Source organism: Crocodylus porosus, unplaced genomic scaffold (genome assembly GCF_001723895.1).
Source record: "Crocodylus porosus isolate Cpor-Errol unplaced genomic scaffold, CroPor_comp1, whole genome shotgun sequence".
In the NCBI taxonomy this organism is placed as follows: domain Eukaryota; kingdom Metazoa; phylum Chordata; order Crocodylia; family Crocodylidae; genus Crocodylus; species Crocodylus porosus.
In genome coordinates this window covers 5,492,780-5,513,723 of record NW_017728939.1, presented here as the reverse complement: position 1 = coordinate 5,513,723, position 20,944 = coordinate 5,492,780, and the positions used below count along the sequence as shown (strand labels likewise).

General features: G+C 51.7%; 2 protein-coding genes and 1 long non-coding RNA gene across 3 annotated transcripts; all 3 read right to left on the bottom strand.

Annotated features, from left to right (window-relative positions):
* Nucleotides 1-316: 316 nt before the first annotated feature.
* LOC109318467 (interferon alpha-inducible protein 27-like protein 2A) lies at nt 317-6,114 on the bottom strand. The gene is made up of 5 exons (XM_019547754.1): nt 6,019-6,114; nt 4,089-4,140; nt 2,045-2,083; nt 1,170-1,331; nt 317-636 (listed from the first exon to the last, which is right to left on the bottom strand). The coding sequence occupies exons 2-5, from the start codon at nt 4,093-4,095 to the stop codon at nt 563-565; spliced, it is 282 nt and encodes a 93-aa protein (XP_019403299.1). The 5' UTR covers nt 4,096-4,140; nt 6,019-6,114; the 3' UTR covers nt 317-562.
* A 2,899-nt stretch (nt 6,115-9,013) lies between these two features.
* Nucleotides 9,014-12,427, bottom strand: LOC109318466 (interferon alpha-inducible protein 27-like protein 2A). Its single transcript, XM_019547753.1, has 5 exons — nt 12,342-12,427; nt 10,958-11,039; nt 10,451-10,489; nt 9,859-10,020; nt 9,014-9,327 (listed from the first exon to the last, which is right to left on the bottom strand). The coding sequence occupies exons 2-5, from the start codon at nt 10,962-10,964 to the stop codon at nt 9,254-9,256; spliced, it is 282 nt and encodes a 93-aa protein (XP_019403298.1). The 5' UTR covers nt 10,965-11,039; nt 12,342-12,427; the 3' UTR covers nt 9,014-9,253.
* A 3,010-nt stretch (nt 12,428-15,437) lies between these two features.
* On the bottom strand, nt 15,438-20,735 carry LOC109318468. Its single transcript, XR_002103258.1, has 6 exons — nt 20,497-20,735; nt 18,828-19,039; nt 18,453-18,524; nt 17,642-17,695; nt 16,822-16,983; nt 15,438-15,771 (listed from the first exon to the last, which is right to left on the bottom strand). It is a non-coding gene; the product is annotated as an uncharacterized LOC109318468 (long non-coding RNA).
* Nucleotides 20,736-20,944: the final 209 nt, after the last annotated feature.

Below are 20,944 nucleotides of genomic sequence, written 5' to 3'. Positions count from 1 at the left end.
CGCAGCTCTCGTTAGCCACAGCTTTGCATCCCAGCGCATTGGGTGCGAGAAACAACAAAGCACGGTAAGGAAAGAGGCGCTACAGGTAGCTGCACTGTGATACAGCCGACCACTGATGGAGAATGGTTGTCCATAATGGGTGGACACAGAATTGGACCATATACATGCTGTAGCACCCTCGGAGGAAGAAGCCGTGTGTATCCACCTCTGAAAGCTTCCCAGGGTTTGTTTGGGGGGGTTTTGACAACCCCTAGGTGGTGGGGGGCTTAATCTAGCAAGTTCTACATTTATGAAAAAATAATTGTATACCACAGCATACATGTTTGTAAAGGCTTTTTCTTCCACAGCAGTGTTAAGCAAGGCATAACATGTTAGCTTGTACTAGGCAGATGCAAGAAGCAAGAGGTCTTCAGGGGCTGGTTCGACATGCAGTTTCTTCTTGAGCGTGCTGAAAGCAGTTCCCGTAACTTGCTCTGTATTGTATTTAGCCTGGTGGGTGATTCGGGCATGCCAGAGGATTGTGTTTTGGTCACCCAGGCACCAGGGGGACCTGCTGCAGCTTTCAGATCAAGGCAAAAAGTGCTGCACCAGCAGCCGCCAGCCCCCCCTGGGTGGCTGCAGAGAGTCCTGCAGCACCTGAGAGAAAACAGAGGGTGGGCGGTCAGTACGGCTACATCATCCTAGTGCACTGGACCTCCTGCAGTTACTTGTCCCCTCCCCGGGTCACTGCTGAAAGAAGACTGACACGATGGAAACGGCTCTGCATGTGGAAGGGGCTGGGGATCTGACCAGCCAAATGTGACCCAAGCTTTGCCAGGAGCCCCTGGACTATACTGTATTGGCAGGAGAGTCCATGTAGGCAGGTGAGCAGGAGATTTGCTCCAACAGGCTCCCCCGATATCCGTGGAAGCATCACTGGGCATCTCATGAAGAACAGAGTTAGGTGAATGCTCAGCACATAACATTCGGAAAGGCTGCGACTAGGCAATGAGCTGTGGTACTGAGGACGTGGCCGGGGTGCCAGGAGGCTGAAGCAATGTCCCGTATCGCCCATCTAAGTTTTTAGTTAAGAGACTTGAGGACGACCACAAAATGCCAGGTTCTCTCTATGCAGAATTGTCCGTAAGCACAGAGGCATCTGAACAAGAGGTTAGCTCCCTAGGACCTACCGACTGACTGCAACACTGCCACAGCACTTCCAGCAGCCACTCCTCCTCCGTTGGCTATGGCCGCTGCCGACATCATCTTGGCTGCTACTGACCCTGCAGCAATTCCTGCAGCAGTAAATCCTGCAGCCCCCAGGGCTACAGGGACTCCAACAGCCGCGACCCCTGCATTGCAAAGAGCATTAGTTATAAAATGGGATCCTGGGGCACGGTATATCCAGCTTTCTGCTGCAGAACCACCTTTACATCCATTCACTTAGTGCTTTAGTGTCTTGTGGTTTGTACCACCACAGCGACAGGTTGGGGAATGTCTTTCCTTGATGAAGCACTTCCCCACTACTTAAAATAGAGATCCTAATATTGACGTGAGTTCAGAAACTGCAGCATTCCTTGGTGCACTGGTGTCAAAGAGAGGGTCATGCAGGACACAGAGGTAGGATGTTGCCTGGGAAGACAAAGCCAAGACATTGTAAAGTTCTTGTGGGGGGAAAACTCTTGCTAAGAGGTAGGTGTACAGTTTGCAGCTAAGGCATAGATCCAACCTAGTCTTTCTGTCTGCAGGCACAATATCTGGGGCAAGGGCTTGTACATTCCCATGAGGGTCAGTCTGGCGGGATGGCCTCCAGCCACCTTTTTTCCCACTTCCCTGAGACCCTGGTCAGCATCCCTTGAGCTGGGAAAGGAATCAAAGTGCAGGGGAAGGGATTCTTACTCCGCACAGGTCAGTTGGGGCAGGGGAGGCTCTGGGGAAGGTCTCCCCTGTTCGGGGAGAGGCCTGGGCTTTAGAAGGGCAGATGAGCTGAGTGGCTGAATAATGTGAGCTAAACTCTTGTTCTTTTTTTAAAATAAGCAGCCTGTCTCTTGAGCTAATGACTTACCAAATCCGATGCCTGCACCCAGCGCAGTCACCAAAATTCCTGAAAGAGGAAAGGTTTGTGTTAATGAGCCATCAAAGAAGATTGCTGGTTTTCAGCAGACAGTTTTCCTTTGAATGCTGCTGGTCAGTATTAACACTCTGGCATTCTGGTTGGAAAGCCCTAGCACCTGAACCTGCCGGCTTTGCGCTGCTCTTCTCAAGTGTCTTTTGGAGAAGATGCTGCTCAGCAGTGACTTTACCCAGAACACATCCCTTGCTAGCTGCAACTCCGCTTGCGCTTTGTCCTGCCTGACTTCATCCCTGCATGCCTGAGCAATGCTCTTATATTCCTCCCAAGTTGCTTCTCCAAGCTTCCACTTCTTGCAAGCTTCCTGGTTTTGTTTAAGCTCACCAAAGAGTTCTCTGCAAAGCCAAGCTGGTTGCTTGCCACATTTGCTATTCTTCCTGGACATTTGGATTCTTTGTTCCTGTGCCCTTGATAATTTTTTTTTTTTTTTTTTTTTTTTTTTTAATGCAACCAGTTCTCCTGGACCCCCTCTTCCCCCTCAGACTGGCCTCCCAGGGGATCCTGCTCATCAGCTCTCTGAGGAAGTCAAAGTCTGCTTTTCTGAACTCAAGGGTCCATACTCTGCTGCTCTTCTTCCTTCTTTTTTTCAGGATCCTGAACTCAATCATCTCATGGTCGATGTTGCCCTCATTGCCGTCCACTTCTCCATCCCCCACCAATTCTTTCGTGTTTGAACAGCAGGACAGGAAGAGAACGGCCCCTAGCTTGTGTCTCAAACACCAGGAAGTTATTCCCAATGCTCACCAAAAACGTCTTGGATTGCCTGTGCACGGCTGTATTGCCCTCCCAGCAGATATCGAGGTGATTGAAGCCCCCCGTGAGAACCAGGGCCTGTGATCAGGAATCTTCTGCCAGTTGTCTGAAGAAAACCTAATCCTCCTGGTCGGGTGGTCTATAGCAGACGCCCACCCCAGCATCACCCTTGGTGCTCTCTCCCCTCTAACTCAGACTTCCAACAGGCCTGTCCCCAGTTTCATACCGGAGCTCTGAGCAGTCATACAGCTCTTCTACATGGAGCACAACTCTTCTCCCCTGGCTTGTCCTTCCTGGACAGTCTGTACCCATCCATAATAGCGCTCCAGTCACCCGAGCTCCCACCAAGTCTCTGCTGTTCTAGTCACATCATAGTCCCCTGACTCTCTGCAGTTCTTCCTGCTTGCTTCCCAGGCTCCATGCATTTGTGTACAAGCTCCTGAGGTCACTAGCTGATTGCCCTGCTTTCTCAGGAAGAATGAGCCCACTCCTGCTTCTGCTTCCTCCAGGCCTCCTACTTCCCCACCTACCACAGGCCTTTTTTTCCTCCATCCCCCTGCAGTAAGTGGGGGACCTGAAGGAAGATCCTCCTGTCCTTGTATAAGAGGACCACTTTCCACACCTGGGGTCCATGTACACCAGGTAGCTCCACACTGGATCAAAGCAAGGCTCCTTTGCCATTTAGGGTCTTTTGTCTGTCAGTGTCCCAAACTGTTTGGGAGCCTTCAATGCGATGCTGCAGCTAGTAAAGTGAGCAAAATGCTGGCTTGCATCCCTAGATGCTTCTCAAGCAAATCCCAAGACATCATTCTCCCCTTGTACTTGGCCTTGGTGAGGCCACAGCTGGAGTACTATGTCCAGCTTTGGGCTCTGCGATTCAAAAAGTCTGAGCCCCCAAGGTCTGGGATAGACTGCCGCCAGAGGTGGTTCAAGCACCTACTTTGAACACCTTGAAGAGAAATGTGGATGTTTATCTTGCTGGGATCCTATGACCCCAGCTGACTTCCTGCCCCTTGGGTGGGGGGCTGGACTTGGATCTTCTGAGGTCCCTTCCAGCCCTAACGTCTATGAAATCAAATTCAATGCTTCAGAGCGAGACGGAAGGATTTGGGGTTGTGCAGGGGCTCACTGGCTGCCTGGATGGTTTGCCAGCTTGTTAATTGTGCCAGGGCTGTGTGCAATTCCTGTCCAGGGGTCTGTCGGTGAAAAGAAAGTGGAACCTTACCAACCATCCTGTAGAGTGGAGAGGCTTTTTGTGGGCCTGGATCCGGGGACAACTGAGGATAACACAAGAAATGCAGTTAGACCAGTCCAAATCCCTCAAAACATGGTCCAGTGGGGGTGAGGAGGGACACAGGGCTGGGGCTGCCACATCATAGGGCAGGTCCATCTAACAAGCTGTCTTTTCTTGTAGGTACATATCCCACTGCTGCTAAAACTAGGGCCTCAGCGCAGCTGAGAATAGCTGACCTGCAACCCACCTCTTCTCCCATGTCATTCATTGGGTGGGGCCTTCTGGGAATTGCCACCATCACGGTTCTAGGGTAATGCACATCCAAACCTTTCTTCCTGCAAGGATTAGCACTGCCTCTGTCATGGGGCGGGTGGAGGAAGTGCTTTCAGATCAGCCCTGAGCATGCTCAGGTTTGCACATCCCATAGAGGTGCGGGAAGGCTCACTGGCAGAGTGGCCACCTTTGTAAAATGGGAAGGCAAGACACGTGCCCCTCCCCTGCCCTCCCCCCAGCACAGCTGGAGTACAGCCAAGCAGAGGGGCCAGGGTGGATGCAGGATATCTGCTGTGGGTTCAAGTCTCCCTGCCCTGTTGCCCTGCCCCTGGGAGCCCTGCATCCGCTGCACTGCCCTGGGGAGGCGCCTCCTGTCTGCACAAGGGCAAAACTTTGTGCTGCCACCACTGCTGCTGCCAGGTCGGAAGGGGACACCTTGCCACGGTGGCACAGCCAGCATCGGGCTCCGGGTGGTGGCAGCAGCATCACTCAACCTTTCAGCCGTCCTGCGCCAGGTCCTGCCCGCTGCGGTGTGGTGGCCCCAGGGCAAGGACAGCAGGGAGGGGAGCCCGGAGTCCACAGTGGGCAGTCCACTCTGTGTACAAACTGGGGTGGGGCACATGTGCCCTCCCGTGCCCTCTCCCTGGGAGCACATACAGCGGCAGGGAGTTTGTCCCCTTGCCACCCCTCAAATGAACCACCCGCGGCTCCATCCCACTCCCTAGCTGGGCTCTATGGCCATGCATTCCCACCCCAGCCCTGGGCCCTAGGCCCCACTTTCACCCTCGCTGGTGGCCTCAATCTGTTCCCCTTGCCCACCCTATGCTTCTCCCTCCACCCCAGACTTATCTGCAGTGACATGATCTCTACCGTGGCCTGGCTGTATTCCCAGCCTCGTGCATGTGTGTGTACACACACATACACCTAGCGCCTCCTGCATCCCGCTCCCCCCAGCCCCAAGCAGCCCTTTGCAGGCTGGAGCCCTGCCAGCCTGCAAGGGGAAACCTCCTGTTTCCTGCATTTTTCCACAACAAAAGGAAAACCTGGATCCCTGCACAATACCGGGAGTCCAGGACAAATGCTGTCCAAGAGTCGTTCAGCCCAGGACTGGGAGTTGGTGTTCACATTTCAGCACTGCCCTGCCTAGTTAGGGCTGAGTGGTCAACCTCGCTAGGCAAAAGGATAGTAAAAGTTAGTAGGGTTTAGCTGGGGCCAATGCAGACAAGAATTATGCTAGAGACCCCAGGACCTCCATCCCTTAGTGATTAGTATCCCCAGACCCAAGAAAGAAATAGTAGCGTAAGTGCAATGGACCAGTATCAGGTAATTGCTGCGACACTATCAGCCTGATCAGGCGCATTTAGCCAGCCCCGGGATGAACCCAAATGCTCACTAGATGCACACAGGAAGCATGTGCAATGCACCACAGCAAATCCCAAAGTGTCTTGAAGGGGTTTTGAGCTGCCCTTTCCCACTCCCTTTTTCCTTAGAGAGGCCCTTAAGCTTGGCTGGGGAGGTAAAAGCAGCAGCTTTCCCTGTTTTCACTGCAAACTGCTTTTACAACTGCCCTGAAGACGAATTTGGCTGCCTCCAAAATCAGAATTAGCCCAAGATTCAAATGCAGGAAGGAAAAGAAAAATCTGTTTACCTTGTTCAGTAGACAAGAGACTTCTCCAGCTGCCTCTGCATTGATCCCTCCTCCTCCTTTATATGTCCAGGGAACCAATGGAGCTTGCCTGTTAGGTTTCAGTTTCCCAGCTAAGTGAAACTTAAGATAAGAGCCAGCATAATAAGCAGAAGCTGAGCTGGACCCACCAGGGGACACCCAGGGTTGTGATTGCACCATTGGCAATATGAGAAAACAAGTCTGCCTGCTGCAGTAAAGGTTTGATTTAATAGCATCAAGTACTTGTTGGTTGTCCTTTTGCTCTTTGAAATGGCACCTGCTGAGAGTGGGCTAGCTAGGGTAACCACCTCTTCCAAACTAGAAGGTGGGACACATGCCCGCCTTCCCCACCCGCAGCACGGCTGGAGCTGGAGCCCATGGGGGACAGGGGCGAACGCGGGATGCCTGCTGCGGGCTCAGGGCTCCCCACCATGCCATCTTGCTCCTGGGAGCCTGGTGCCAGCCGCACCACCATGGCAAGGTGCCCCCTGCCCATCTGGCAGCAGCAAGGGCCACAACTCTACACCACTGCCGCTGCTGCCAGGCAGGCAGAGGGTGCCTTGGCATGGCGATGCAGCCGATATAAGGCTCCAGGGAACAACAACCCCCAGCCTGCATAATCCTCTGCCCCACACACAAATCTGGGGGCCGTGTGCCCCCCATGCCCCACTCCCCAGGAGTGCGCACAGTAGCAGAATGCTGCCTCCCCCCAGACGAACCACCAGTGCCTCTATCCTGTGCCCCAGCTGGGCCCTGTGGCCACACATTCCTACCCCAGCCCCAGCCACCATGACCTCCATCACCCTGGGGACCTCAGTCTGCCCTTTCTTCCCCACCCCCCACCATAGACTTACCTGCAGGCAGCTGGGGAAGCTGCTCTCCATCTCTGCCTAGGGCTGTACTCCTGGCCCTGTGCGTGTGTGTGCATGTACAGGCACACATGTGGTGCCCCTCTGTCCTGCTCCCCGCAGCCCCTTGCAGGCTGGTTAACCCCCCCATTTCCCATGTGTTTCTATCCTGAATGGAAAAACCAGATCCTTGCACAGTACTGCAGATCCGGGACCAGTGCTGTCCCAGAGTCATTCAGCCTGGGACCAGGACTTGATGTTCCCATTTTGGGACTGTCCTGTCCAATGAGGTATGGTGGTCACCCAAAGCCTAGCTCATCCCAGTATGGGGTGTCTCTATCTTCAGGGGAAATACTTAGCACAAGTCTAGTGCTCCAAAGGGAGTTTCTCAAGGGGCAGGCAGGGAGGGGAAACCTGGAGATCCTGAGAAGCTGGGAGAGCAGTGAAAGTACCACTGCTTCACCTGGCTGTGCCTCTCCAGACTCTGGTGCCAGCCCATCTTCCTGAGCTTAATGCTGGTCTCCTCAAAATCACTAGTAGATGGAGAGGAGCCTGAACCTGGATCTTTTCAACACACTTGCAGGGTTTATTGGGAGGTGAGTCATCCTGGGCCTGCCCCTGTACACAAGTAGGATAATGCATGTCCTCAGGCTCCATCATCCGGGGTCTAGTGTCCATCAGTGATCTGAACTTGAACGCATCAGAAAAGGACTTTGTGGGCTGGGCAGGGATCACTGGCTACATCCGAGGGAAGCCAGTTGTGTCTGGGGGTGCTTGTACATGTGACGGGGGTTTAATAATCAGGGTTTTATTTTAAGCCCCCTAAATTGAAACGGTAGCTTTTTAATTGAAACCTAACATTTAAATGTTCCTGTCATGGTACGGCAAGGGACCCAATCGGTTGTTTTTTTGGATTTTTGGGGGATTTTTGTTGGAGCCAAATCCTGCCCGCGGCCAGGGGATGAGCTGCCAACTGGTCCCTGAGCTGCAGAAGGCCCTGGTCCTTCCCTCCGCAGTGGCGATACCTCCTGAGGCCACCCGGGCAGGCTGCTAGTGGGCCAGGTGCTGCCCCAGCATGGAGGCAGCACCCAGCTTGATCCAACGATTCCCCCAAGCCTGCTCAGGCAGCAACGCCCAGCAGGTTTCCAGCGGGCTCAGGGAACAATTGGATCAGGCACCTGAGCTGGAGCAGCACCCAGCCCCACATCACCCCAGAGGCAGCCCCAGGGTGGGCCACTGCTATGCAGGGAAGGACCCCCTGCCCCGTCTCAGCAGCCCCTCGGCCCTCCAGCAGTTCGTCCCCCCCCCAGCTGCAGGAAAGGCAGGCAGGCTCCGCTAAAATAACAAAAAAGAAAGGATTCAGGCACCTCATTGCTTCTGCCTTCAGCAGGCGCCTGCAGCGGGCAGGACACCCGGAGCCACCTGGGAACAGGCTGGCTTGCCCCTGGGACGGAGCAGGAAGGTGCCAGGAGGCAGCTGCATTTTCTGCTGCCGGAGCAGGCAGTGGGGATGGTGCACGGGGCAATGAAAGACTCTTGCAGGGCAGCAGTTCCCTCCAACTCTCAAGGCAAACAGCTCTGGCTATTAGCTGCAGGAGCCAAGGCAGGGTTGCAGAGTTTGCAGTCTGCTCTCCACCGGATGGGCAGATAGACAGAAGCCACTTATCTTGGATCTGTGGCACAGGATTTCCACCCCCGCCCCCCGCAGCCAGAGGCTCTGCCTGTTTTTTGATTTTTAGTGCACATGAATAAGCAAAAGCCCTGAAATTGCTTTCGCTTGGGATCCAGGCCCTCATAGCTTCCAGACCTGAGGAATAATTAACCCTCCTCCTACTGGGCACATTTTTTGAACACAAAGTGGCTGCCTGGAAAACTCCAAGTTCAAAGAGAATTAGTTAAATGGTGACCTTACAGAAAACCTGCAGTCAGGTCAAACCACAGGGAAGGGATTTGGGGACACAGAATTGGACAATATACATGCTGTAGCACCCTCAGAGGAAGCAGCCGTGTATCCACCTCTGAAAGTCTCTTAGGGGTTCTCTTTTTTCACAACCCCTAGGCAGGTGTGTGTGTGTGCGTGGTAATCTACCCACATTTATAATCTAAAATAATTGGACACCACAGCATACATGTTTGTAAAAGCTTTATTTCTTCCACGGCAGGGCTAAGTGGGGTGCATCGTATTATCTTGTACTGGGCAGGTGCAAGAACAAGAGGTCTTCAGGGGCTGGTTCGACACGTTTTTTTCTTGATCATGCTGAAAGCAGTTCCTGTAACTCTCTCTGTATTGCATTAGACTGATGGGCGCTTCAGGACAGACCAGCCAATGGGTCGCCGCGTGTCCAAAGCACAGAGGAGTAGCTGTTGCTTTCAGAGCTGACCCAAAACTGCCGCACCAGCAGCCGCCAGCCCCCCCTGGGTGGCTGCAGAGAGTCCTGCAGCACCTGAGAGAAAACAGAGGGTGGGCGGTCAGTACGGCTACATCATCCTAGTGCACTGGACCTCCTGCAGTTACTTGTCCCCTCCCCGGGTCACTGCTGAAAGAAGACTGACACGATGGAAACGGCTCTGCATGTGGAAGGGGCTGGGGATCTGACCAGCCAAATGTGACCCAAGCTTTGCCAGGAGCCCCTGGACTATACTGTATTGGCAGGAGAGTCCATGTAGGCAGGTGAGCAGGAGATTTGCTCCAACAGGCTCCCCCGATATCCGTGGAAGCATCACTGGGCATCTCATGAAGAACAGAGTTAGGTGAATGCTCAGCACATAACATTCGGAAAGGCTGCGACTAGGCAATGAGCTGTGGTACTGAGGACGTGGCCGGGGTGCCAGGAGGCTGAAGCAATGTCCCGTATCGCCCATCTAAGTTTAGTTAAGAGACTTGAGGACAACCACAAAATGCCAGGTGCTCTCTATGCAGAATTGTCCGTAAGCACAGAGGCATCTGAACAAGAGGTTAGCTCCCTAGGACCTACCGACTGACTGCAACACTGCCACAGCACTTCCAGCAGCCACTCCTCCTCCGTTGGCTATGGCCGCTGCCGACATCATCTTGGCTGCTATTGACCCTGCAGCAATTCCTGTAGCAGTAAATCCTGCAGCCCCCAGGACTACAGGGACTCCGACAACTGCGACTCCTGCATGGCAAAGAGCATTAGTTATAAAATGGGATCCTGGGGCACGGTATATCCAGCTTTCTGCTGCAGAACCACCTTTACATCCATTCACTTAGTGCTTTAGTGTCTTGTGGTTTGTACCACCACAGCGACAGGTTGGGGAATGTCTTTCCTCGATGAAGCACTTCCCCACTACTTAAAATAGAGATCCTAATATTCACGTGAGTTCAGAAACTGCAGCATTCCTTGGTGCAGCAGGTGAATCACCGAACCAGAGTTGGCTGGATCAATTCAGGGCAGGGATTCAAATCACCAAATTGAATCACTGTCCCCCGAACTGGCCAAATCTGAATCGAATACCAGCCACTTTGCACAGACCTACTGAATAATGCCTAGTTAAACCCTCGTTCGTTTTGAAACAAGCAGCCTGTCTCTCAAGCTAGTGACTTACCCAGTCCGATTCCTGCTCCCAGCGCAGAGGCCAGAAAGTCTGAAAGAGGAAAGGTTTTTGTTAATGAGATGTCTTCAGCAGACAGTTTTCCTTAGGATGCTGCTGGTCGGCATTAACGCTCTGACATTCAGGTTGGAAATGCCCAGCTCCTGACCCTGCCAGCTTTGCGCTGCTCTTCTCAAGTGTCTTTTGGAGAAGGCGCTGCTCAGCAGTGACTTTACCCAGCACTCGCCCTTTTGGGAAGATCCTCCTGCCCATTGTGTGTAAGAGGACCGCTCACCACAGCTGGGGTCCATGTCTGCCAGGCAGCACCACACTGGATCAAAGTCAGACTCCTTCGCCATTTAGGGTCTTTTGTCTGTCCGTGTCCCAAACCCAATGCTTCCGAGCGAGAGGCTAGGACTTGGGGTTGTCCTGGGATCCCTGGCTGCCCGCATAGTTTGCCAGTTTACTAGTAGTGCCAGGGACGTGTGCTATTCCTGTTCCAGAAAGAAAGTGGGACCTTACCAAACATATTGAAGAGTGGCTCGTGATCCCGGATCCAGGTGGCAGGGCTCCTGTTGGTGGCAGTGGAAGCACCACGGGGAGTCTGAGGATAATGCAGAAATGCAGTTAGACCAGTCCAATCCCCTCAAAACATGGTCCACCGGAGAAGAGGAGCGAGGCACAGACACAGGCCTGGGGCTATGGCTGTGGCATCATAAGGCAGCTCCATCTAGCAAATCACCTTTTCTTGTAGGTGCATGCCCCACTTCTACTAAAACTAGGACATGAGCGCAGCTGAGAACAGCTGACCTGCAGCTAGGGTTGCCAACCCTCCAGGATTGCCCCGGCATCTCCAGGAATTGGATCTAAATCTCCAGGAGACTGCTGAGAGTCACCCAGGGGTTAAATGATAGGGCAGTCATTACAATAAATATTAAATGTTGAATCTGATTTAAACAGTAGTCCAGTGGGTTTTTAAAATGTAACAGTAACGCGCATTTGCCTGCCTGACATAACGTCTATGCATCATAATCCGTAAGTGATATACGTGAGCACGCAGGCACGCTGGTGTTCTGGAAACTCAGGCAGAGTTGGCAACCCTACCTGCAACCCACCTCTCCCCCCACATAGCAGTCTTTGGGCGAGTCCTGCCCTGCACCCTGATAGGGATGGCGGATCTGCTGGGCAAGGTCGTACACATGCAAACCTTTATCCTTGCCAGGATGAGCACTGCCTCCGTGGTGGGGCTGGGGCCGAGCAGAGCCCACGGGGGGCAGATGTGGATGCAGGCTGCCCACTGCCAGTTTGGGGCTCCCCGCCCTGCCCCTGCAAGCCCTGTGCCAGCCACGGCAAGGTGCCTCCTGCCTGCGGGGCAGCAGCAGGGGACACAACTCTGTACCACTGCTGCCACCCCGCTGCTGCTGGGCAGGCAGGGGGTGCCTCGCCACAGCCGGCGCAGGGCTTGCAGGGGCAGGGGCCCCTGAGCTTACAGCAGGCATCCCACATCTGCCCCTTTCCCCTCCCCCAAATCTGAGGGGCATATATCCCCACCATGCCTCCCTTCCCAGGAACCAGCCCCCTTCCCCCCAGGAGCAGTTCATTGCTACGACAGCAACAGCCTGAGCAGGCACATCTAGCCAGCCCCCCCACATTCTCCCTACACGCATCCAGGAAGCCTTTGCAACGCAGGGCAGCAAATCCCAAAGTGTCTCTAGGGGGTTTGGAGCTGCCCTCTCTCAGTCCCATTTTCCTTAGAGATGCCTCCCGGGTTGGTTGCAGAGGCAAACGCAGCAGCTGCTTTTGCTGCAACCGGCTTCTGCAGCCTTCTGCCCTGAAGAAGAGCACAGCTGCCTCCAAAAGCAGAATTAGCCCAAGGTTCAAATGCAGAAAGGAAAAATCTACCAACCTTGCTTGCTAGGCTGAATCAGGCAGGAGAGTCCTCTAACTGCGCATCCCCTTCCCTGCTCTTTTATGTGCCTGCCGGGTTGCGGCTGGGAGGAGCTTGTTTCTGAGGTTTCAGTTTCCCAGCTCTGTGAAACGGAGACATAAGCCAGAGGTTGAGCTGAAAGCATGCGTTGTAGACCCACATTTTTCATTCAAGATGATGTGGGCAACATGAGAAGAGGAAATCAGTGTCCTGAGATAAGGGTTTGATTTAATAGCACCAAGTCCTACTTAGTCATCCTTTTGCTCTTCTATGCAATGGCACCTGCTGAGGATGGGCTCCCTGGTTGTAGATGCAGGTAGACGTCATCATGTTGCTTGGTCTGGGTTGCAACGGGAGGCTTTTTTGAACCCTGGGAGCAGTATCTTTATTTCCACCTAAGCAGGTGTATTATAGGGGTATTTGAGCAGTCGAATGCAGGAGCCTAGTGTTTGGAGTTTGTTCTTAGCGGGATGGGGACCAGGTGGGAGCTGGTTATGTCCCTGGCCCAGCAGGCCCAGCCTCAGGAAGATTTGCATCCTATTGATTCTCAGTGCACAAGGATAAGCAAAAGCCCTTGAAGGGCTTCCCTCTGGGCTCCTGGCCCACGTGGTTCCGCCCACCAGCTCCCAAGCTGGGGACATGGACCTTATGTCCCCTCCTACCAGCTCAGCTTGGAGACCCACTGGCAGGTGTCTTGCTGCCCCAGGAACACTATTAAAAAGTGAACCGCAAATCAGTACATCCTCTGTTACTGCTTGTCAGTGGGAAGAGGATGGTCTCTGCACGTGGGTGTGATTCAGGTTTAAAGTCGCTCGTTCTACATAAAGAAGCTGCTCTTTGCACTTTCTATACAAACAGAATTAGTGAAATGGCAAGATGGCAAAGAGGAGCAACTGGAGGGCTTTCTCGGTCCAAACTGGTTCGCCTTTCTTGATACTTTAAGTAACTTTGCAACCTAATAAACAAAAAACCAGAAGGTGCTTAATCTCTTCCGACTGCAGGCCTGTTCCACGCCAGAGAGCGGAGGGACCCATTGCAGCATCTGCTAGCCAAGGGCCCTTGTAGCAGGTGCCATGTTCTCATTACACAGAACCTCCCCCTTGGCTCATCGTGTCTTTGGTAGAGATCTTCATCAAACAGCGTGAGGAAAGGCAGCAGTACTATGGTACAGCCTGCCAGTGACTGGGGACGAGATCATGAGTGGTCAGGGGATAAAACCTTATATTTACCATGGAGCCCTTGGAGGAAGATGCTATCTAGATCTACCATCAAAGACCTTCTCGGGGTTCTGGCCCTGTTTTCCCGCTGACAACCCCAGTAGCTGCCCATCCCAAGAGTGGTGTGTCGGTGAGCACGTAGTAATTCAGTATGTTGCATATTTATAATGAAGTCATTCAGAAAAGGACGTGGGGGTTAAGTGCACAATAAATTGGATATGAGTCAGCAACAAGGGCACATAAGAAGGCTACCAGCATACTGGGCTGCATTAGTAGGAGTGTTGCTAGCAGACTGAGGGAAGTAACTATTTCCCTGTCTTCTGCACTGGTGAGGCCGTATCTGCAGTACTGCGTCCAGTTTTGCTTCCCCCCCACCTCCAACTACAGCAAGGTAAATGGACACGTTGGAGAGAGTCCAGCAGAGGACAAGGAAAATGGTTCAGGTGCTGGGGCACATGACTTCCGAGGAGAGGCTGAGAGAACTGGGCTTATTAGTCTGGAGAAGAGAAGAGTGTGGTGGGGGGTGGATTTAATAGCAGCCTTCAGCTACCTGACGGATGGTTCCCAAGAGGATGGAGCTGGGCTGTCTCAGTGGTGGCAGATGACCAACCAAGGGGCAGTGGTCTCAAGTTGCAGCAAGGCAAGTTTAAGTTAGATATTAGGAAAAACCCCTCTCCCGAGGAGGGTGGTGAAGCACTATTACAGGTTTCCCAGAGGTGGTGCAATCTCTGTGCTTGCAGGTTTTTAAGACTCAGCTGGATCAAGCCTGGGCTGTGATGCTCTAGTTGGGGCTGGTCGTGCTTTGAGCAGGGGGTTGGACTCGACGTGACCCCCTGAGGTCCCTGCCAACCTTCATTTTCTACGATTCTAAGTGGTGGCAACCGTTGATCCTCCTAGATCATGCTGTATGCATGAGGGCCACGCAGACCTTCAATGCATATGCCTGAGCAGGAATTTTTGGAGAAGTGGAGGCTGCCCCAGACTTTCCATCCTCCCTTTAGGCCACCGAGACTAAATTCAAAGACTGGACTGTGTCCAGATGCTTGGTGTCTCCATGGACGTACCACAGGGGACTCATGAGTCTACCTAACAGGAACTGAAAGGAGCACACTTTGTACAGCTAATGAGCTAAGCAGCTTGTGCTGCAGATAAACCTGCGTCCTAATCGGTCTAGATAAACCACTCCACCCACTCTCGGGTCCATCAAGTCCGCTGGACCCCAAGCTCTTCTCTGTGTGGCTCCTGTTAACATCTTCAGCATGAAGGGCTATCCTGGGGTCAGTCGTCACCCACCAAACAGTGCCTGGAAGCTATTTTACTCCTGTAGGTGTGGGAGTGATTTCATCTCGGCACACTACATACAAGAGAACTGGTATCAACCTTTCCAAAAGGGGTGTGAGCTGAAAGGAGCTGACTCAAAGGTCTGTTGATAAGAAAGCTATAGGTAAGTTTGACTCCTGTGTTGGAGGTTAGGAGCTGCAACCCTGGCATGGAGCTGGCTACAAACTGGTGTCCCATTAAGCCAAGCTCAGGGGAAAGTGCAGTCTCCGTGCTGCAGTAGATCCAGGAGCAGGAAGATGTGTCCCGTGTGATTTCTCTAGTCCGGGTATTGAGACAGCCTGGTGGTAAGAGAGGCATTGATCTGGTAGAGGGGAGAGGATCCACCTATACAGAAACCAGCAGTCTTCACTCTCAGTCACTCCAAAACTATCTCCTTGGCAAGCACTTCGGCTCACCTCTGACAGGCTGTGGCCCTCCACACATCAGCAATGCTTTGCTCTTCCAGCCCTCACCGTGCATGGAAGGCCCCCCTCCCCAAGGTTTCAGTGACATCATTTTAAACAACTTAATTCATTTATTGTTTCCTCCCCTACCCCAAATGATCAAAGGAGATCAAGAGCTGTTCAGGAGACGGGGAAGGAAAGGGGGAGAAGGCAGGGGGAAGTGGTAAATTCACAGTGGCGCTTTCCACAGAACTGCAAAGGCGGCACATGTTTCAGATTAAAATAAATTTGCTGCTTGAGCAACGCTGATCCTGGAGCTGAAGAGTCCTGCAACTGGCTGGTATTTGTTCCAAGCACCACAGGAGCAGGTTCAGTCCTTTTTGTTGAAGAAACTCTTAACCGCTGCCCCAGCCCCGCCCCCTGCAGCCCCCAGCCCAGTTTGGGTTGTCACAGAGAGTCCTGCAGCACCTACAAAAAGAACAGAGGTCTGCATTATACCAGGCCATAGACAGAGAGCGAACCTTTGTGCTGGTGCATGCATGGAGTCTCACTCTAACCCAAGCACAAGGGCTGGACAAGGAAGGCGTGCCAGGTGCCTCTGGCCTTCACTGGTGAGAAAAGGCTGCCAATGAAGTCTGACCTCCTGCACAAGGAGCTGGAAAAGTCTTTGAGATAGCTTTTATTGGTCTGATCTCTGTACCCCCACCAGGGTTTGTTTACTTCATCAAGCAGTAGATATGCCATTAGAGGGACCTAGCACAGCAAGCTTTATGTAGTTGCCTCTCACTACTAGGGTTTGGGGTCTGAACTTGCACCCAGTTTTGCCACTCCTGTGGTTCTTAAGAAACTCAAGCATGTAACTTAAATCTACAGCAAGATCTAATGCTGTTTGGACTACATGCAGCCCAGTGAAGCAGCTCGTGCATGCTGCTGTTGGTGTATGTACAGCATCCTTTTTATAGTTTGTCTTGTGGAGTCAAGAAACATCCCTCCTCTTACTCCCTGAAGTAGGGGAGTTCTGTCTCTAGCTGCAATTGCCACAAGACCAGGGTTGCCAGCTCCGACTGACGCTATCCCGGGAGGAGGCGGTCTCATGCACAGCGCATCCGGACGCTGCAGCGCACGCTCCTGGATTTCTTTCGATAGCCACCAGGAGATGGGTGCTGATTCCGGTAGGCTCCCAGGCAATCTGGGAGGGCTGGCAACTGTACACAAAAGACATGTAACACTGGGGCAACATCCGATACCATATATCTATGTTGAGCTATACTCAGGAAACTGCAGGGCACACAATACCCTCTGTGCTAGGCACTGCAATGGAGGCCAGGCCAATAACTGTATAGCAGAATACAGCACGGCCCCTGCAGATCATATGAACAGGGTTAGTGAGCAATAGGTTTGGTCAAAGAGAGACCAGGCTCTGCCTTTTAAAGAAGACCTGGAGACTGTGAAGAACTGGCAAGATGCTGAGCTGTTATCTGGGAGCAAGTAAGTACATGTGGATGAGTGTAGGCTTACCAGCTGATTGCAGCAGTGCCACCGTGCTTCCAGCAGCCACTCCTCCTCCGCTGGCTATAGCAGCAGCTGACATCATCTTGGCAGCGAGCGACCCAGCTGCAATTCCCATTCCAGTAAATCCTACTGCCCCCAGTACAAGTGGGGCAGCAAGTAATGATATTCCTGCATTTGAAATAGAGCAGGGTTAGACACAGGACAGGCTGGGGTGTGTGGGATGCTTCAACCAGCAGAGCTTTCTGGTGGCACAGCTCTGGGACAGAGCTTTAGGAAAGGATGTAGGAACCGCTAGGGAGTCAAGAGTACACCAAGCAGTTTCCCCTAGAAGAGCGTGGCTGGGGCTTCCACCTACAGGATATCCTTTATGAGGGGTACATTTCTGTAAAAGAGCCAGAGCGGCCATATTTCAGCTGGTGCAGGCCTAAATAAAGGTTTCCAGACTTAATGCCAACAGGTCTACTTTTCAGGAGACCCTACAGCCTCGACGGCAGCTCAGATCCATGCCCAGCTCCCTTCCGACCAGCATGATCTGGCATCCATATGGACTGTGTTTTCCCCATATTCTGATCCCTGCACTGCAAGGCAGTGCTTTCCAATCTGTGGTCTGTGGGGCTCTCGGGGTCCACAGACTAAGTCTAAAGGGCCCACGAAAGATGATTATGATCAAAAGTGTGTGAATTCCCATGCTTACAATTCAGAGGCTCTGCATCGCCATTCAAAATTTCCAGAGGGGTCCGCAAATGAAAAAAACGTTGAAAACCTCTGCTGTAAAGCGATTAACCCAACCAAACACTAGGTTACATGCTTTGAGCTGGCCCCTTACCTGCTCCAGCACCTACTGCCAAGCCAGTCAGTATCTTAGACCCTCTGTTCGTATCTAGAGGAAGGAGATGATTGATTTTAATGACAGCGGATCAGCAAGTTGTAAATGTGGCAGGACTATAGGGAAATCATGGCTTAGACTTCTCAGTGGCCTAAAGTTGCTTCACAGACCACACCTAAACCCACGGGATTGAACACCATTAGTTACATGCAGTATGTCACTTGGGCAGACTCTGCATACTTTTCATTTAAGAAGCATCTTGGCCAACCCAAGTGACGTGGCTGAAGCCAGCACACCTTGTGAGACTGTACTGGAATCCTAGAAATTACATAACAGGTTGTAAATACACTAGAAAAAGGAGGAACAAATCTTGAAAGGCTGCAGAAGAGACACTGGAGAGGCATCGGGGGAGTATTACCCTGACAAAGCATTTGCTCCATGCACTCAGTTAAGGAGACCTTCTACCCTGCACATCATAGATTTGCCTTGGTGCTGTCTGCTGCAGGTGGTGAAGTGACTATTTAAACTAGTGCCTTCACGTGGCAGTTTCAGGTTTTTTTAACACCCAGTTTCTGTTACAGCAGAGTTGAATCAGAACTTGTATCACATCCAAATGTCCAGTCCCACATTAACCCCTCATCAGCCACAGGTACAGAGATTGCTTCACATGAACCCCAAAGGGCATTTTTATTTTTGGAAGGGGGAGTGGGAAGCTGATTTCAACCCTGCCCTGGGTTTCATGGCAACCAACACAATATTAATATTAATAGTACTTGTACTTCCGGTGACTGAAGGGAACACTCCTACTTACCACTCATGCCTAAGTCCTGCTCTGAACTTTCACCCGCCATGTCACTTGGAAATAAGATGCAGTTTGATCAGCCTTGAACAGAAAGCCAGAAATGCAGTGAAACCAGTGCAGAGCCCCCCTCTCAAACCCTGCTAAGGACCTGCACTGCCAGGACTCAATGCCATTTACTCCCTCACCCAGTCCTGTACTTTTAGTTATACCTACCAAAAGCATCACCCACTAGTGGGGTCTCCATTTTTCTAGGGACCTAGTATTAGTCTTCTCTGGAGAAGGTTGTAGGGGGTGTTTGGATAACAAACCTGTCAATTTTCCCCGCTTTTCTCTCTCCCCTGCCAGGATTATACCAGCTTTAAGTAATGCATTGAAATGTCCTACCTTGGCAGAGCAAGAGCAGAGAACAAGGTGTGTGTATGGGGGATTTTCTCTTCCTGTTCATCAATGGGTAATGGCATTTGCCTGCGTCTCCTCTTGTGGCAGAGGAGGCGTGAACTGGGCGCACAGCTCCCGAACATGTCTCTGTGCCAGCAAGGCTGACCCTTACAATGCCTCAGCCAAGCAACTCAGCTGTGCTAAGACCCCAAGGCTCCCTGCAAGGCAGGAACAAGGAGCTTTCACGTGGCTGTAGAGACTTCGTAGTGTCTTTGATCCTATGCAGTTGAAGCTAATTAGAGCTGCAGGACACGGAGGGATTTCATCTACGCACAAGAGCATTGGTATTGGCATTTTCAGCAGGGTTTCAAGCAGTTGGGTGAAAGGTTAGTTGGTAAGAAAGCTGTAGATCAGTTGGATGTCTCTGGGGAGGCTGGATAAAAGAGTGCTTGGAAGCTGTGACCCTGGCAGGGAGCTAGCTAGAAACCATGGTGTCCCACTAAGATGACCCCTTCTACAAGAGAGATAAAAAAGAAAGCTCATTTCTTGGCCTGCCTAACTTCAACATGTCTGAGTCTGAAAATTCAGGTGAAGTCTCTAGGTAAGGTGTACCTGCTCTTTAGCATTTTAAGGGGATTACACTGGTTTTAGGTAACCGAAGCACCTAAGAGTTAGAATAGACCAGGAGCAGGCAATTATTTTGGGCAGAGGGCCACTTAGTGAGTTTTGGCAAGCCATCGAGAGCCGCATGACAGGCAGCTGGGGCGGATAAATATTAATTTTCTAAATTTTTTAGGGGTCCTGCGGGTCCGATAGAATGGCCTGGCGGGCTGCATCTGGCCCACGGGCCACATTTTGCCCACCCCTGCAACAGACTTAAGATTGGATACTAAAATCTGCTCTGATGATGTGGGCATCATTTTGCCTTTAAGTCTCGTTATAAACTGGCTGGGATCCATGTCAAGTAAAAATAACCTTGATTCACTCCATGCCCTGCCTTGTTGAGTGGCTGGCATGCGAAAGAGGTTAATTACGTAAGGATCGCTGATTGCGGGTACTGAAGGATAGCAAAGCCACAAGGGTAGAAGTAGGAAATAAAGCAGCTAAACCATCCAGACTAGGAATTTCAAAGATAATTCTCAGCCCCGAGAGGCAGCTTGCAGCAGCACCAGGATCAGAGAGAAATAAATCGCTTCCTTTTTTGCCTGCCTTGCACCTTCCTTCCCACCCAAGTAATTTAGTCCTAGCACTACTCCCTCCTGTTGCACCCCTGCAAAGGACTTTTCAAAGGAGTCACTACTCATGCTTGTTCCCCCGTACCTAATGGGAAGTTACAGACAACCTTTACAAAACCCAAGGCCACTAGAAAAACATGCACAAACCCTGCAGGCCAGCAAACCCAAGTGTGCAAGGATACAGACTTGTGGTTTCTACACCCCCAAGAGATGCAAGTAACAAAACAGTAGAGCCAGCAAGAGCCAGAACTAGATTGTCAAGCTTCTTCAGGTTTAATAAAGGAGGTCTTATTAGCAACATGAGATACAAAGTAGTCTCCTTGCATTGCTTTTCTCTTCAAAACATAGCCCATTCCTAGCAGACTTATTTAGAAAAATCCCAACTCCAAATGGAGCTACAAATGCCATTTGATCACCATTAGGTTATAAATTTCACTTACCCTGGTAGCAGCCAACTGATAGAGTATGCCAGTGGCTCCAGGTATTTAAAGGGAACCATGACGCAAGTGCAGTTGATTGGCTTTCAAACAGTAGCTGTTCAAAGGAGAAAAAGACTGATCATCCCAAAGCAAGATTGCAGGAGGAAGCCTTGCCCTTCATTTACTCTTCTTTAGGCTTAAAAGAGAATTCGGAAGATTTTCATGTAACTTTTTACATTTTTAGTGTATAAAACCCCAACCCCATCTTGGAACTCCTCCCGCACCCCTCCCCATGCTCCAATGGTACAATCCATGCACTTTGGCCAGGTACAGACATTACACTTTTACTGGTACAGGTGATTGGGAACCTGTCTATACCCATAACAGAAGACAAGTTTGGCACATACAGCTTGGTTAACAGTGGCAAAATCCAATCTAAGAGTTGTGTCCCTCCCTGCTCCCCACCACC

What these genes read in the sequence shown, in the direction of transcription:
- LOC109318467 (XM_019547754.1), bottom strand. An exon ending in GGGTGCAGGCATCGGATTTG is followed by an intron (nt 1,332 to 2,044) that starts GTAAGTCATTAG and finishes TTTGCAATGCAG; the next exon opens with GGGTCGCGGCTGTTGGAGTC. An exon ending in GGCAGTGTTGCAGTCAGTCG is followed by an intron (nt 637 to 1,169) that starts GTAGGTCCTAGG and finishes GTTTTCTCTCAG; the next exon opens with GTGCTGCAGGACTCTCTGCA.
- LOC109318466 (XM_019547753.1), bottom strand. An exon ending in GGGAGCAGGAATCGGACTGG is followed by an intron (nt 10,021 to 10,450) that starts GTAAGTCACTAG and finishes TTTGCCATGCAG; the next exon opens with GAGTCGCAGTTGTCGGAGTC. An exon ending in GGCAGTGTTGCAGTCAGTCG is followed by an intron (nt 9,328 to 9,858) that starts GTAGGTCCTAGG and finishes GTTTTCTCTCAG; the next exon opens with GTGCTGCAGGACTCTCTGCA.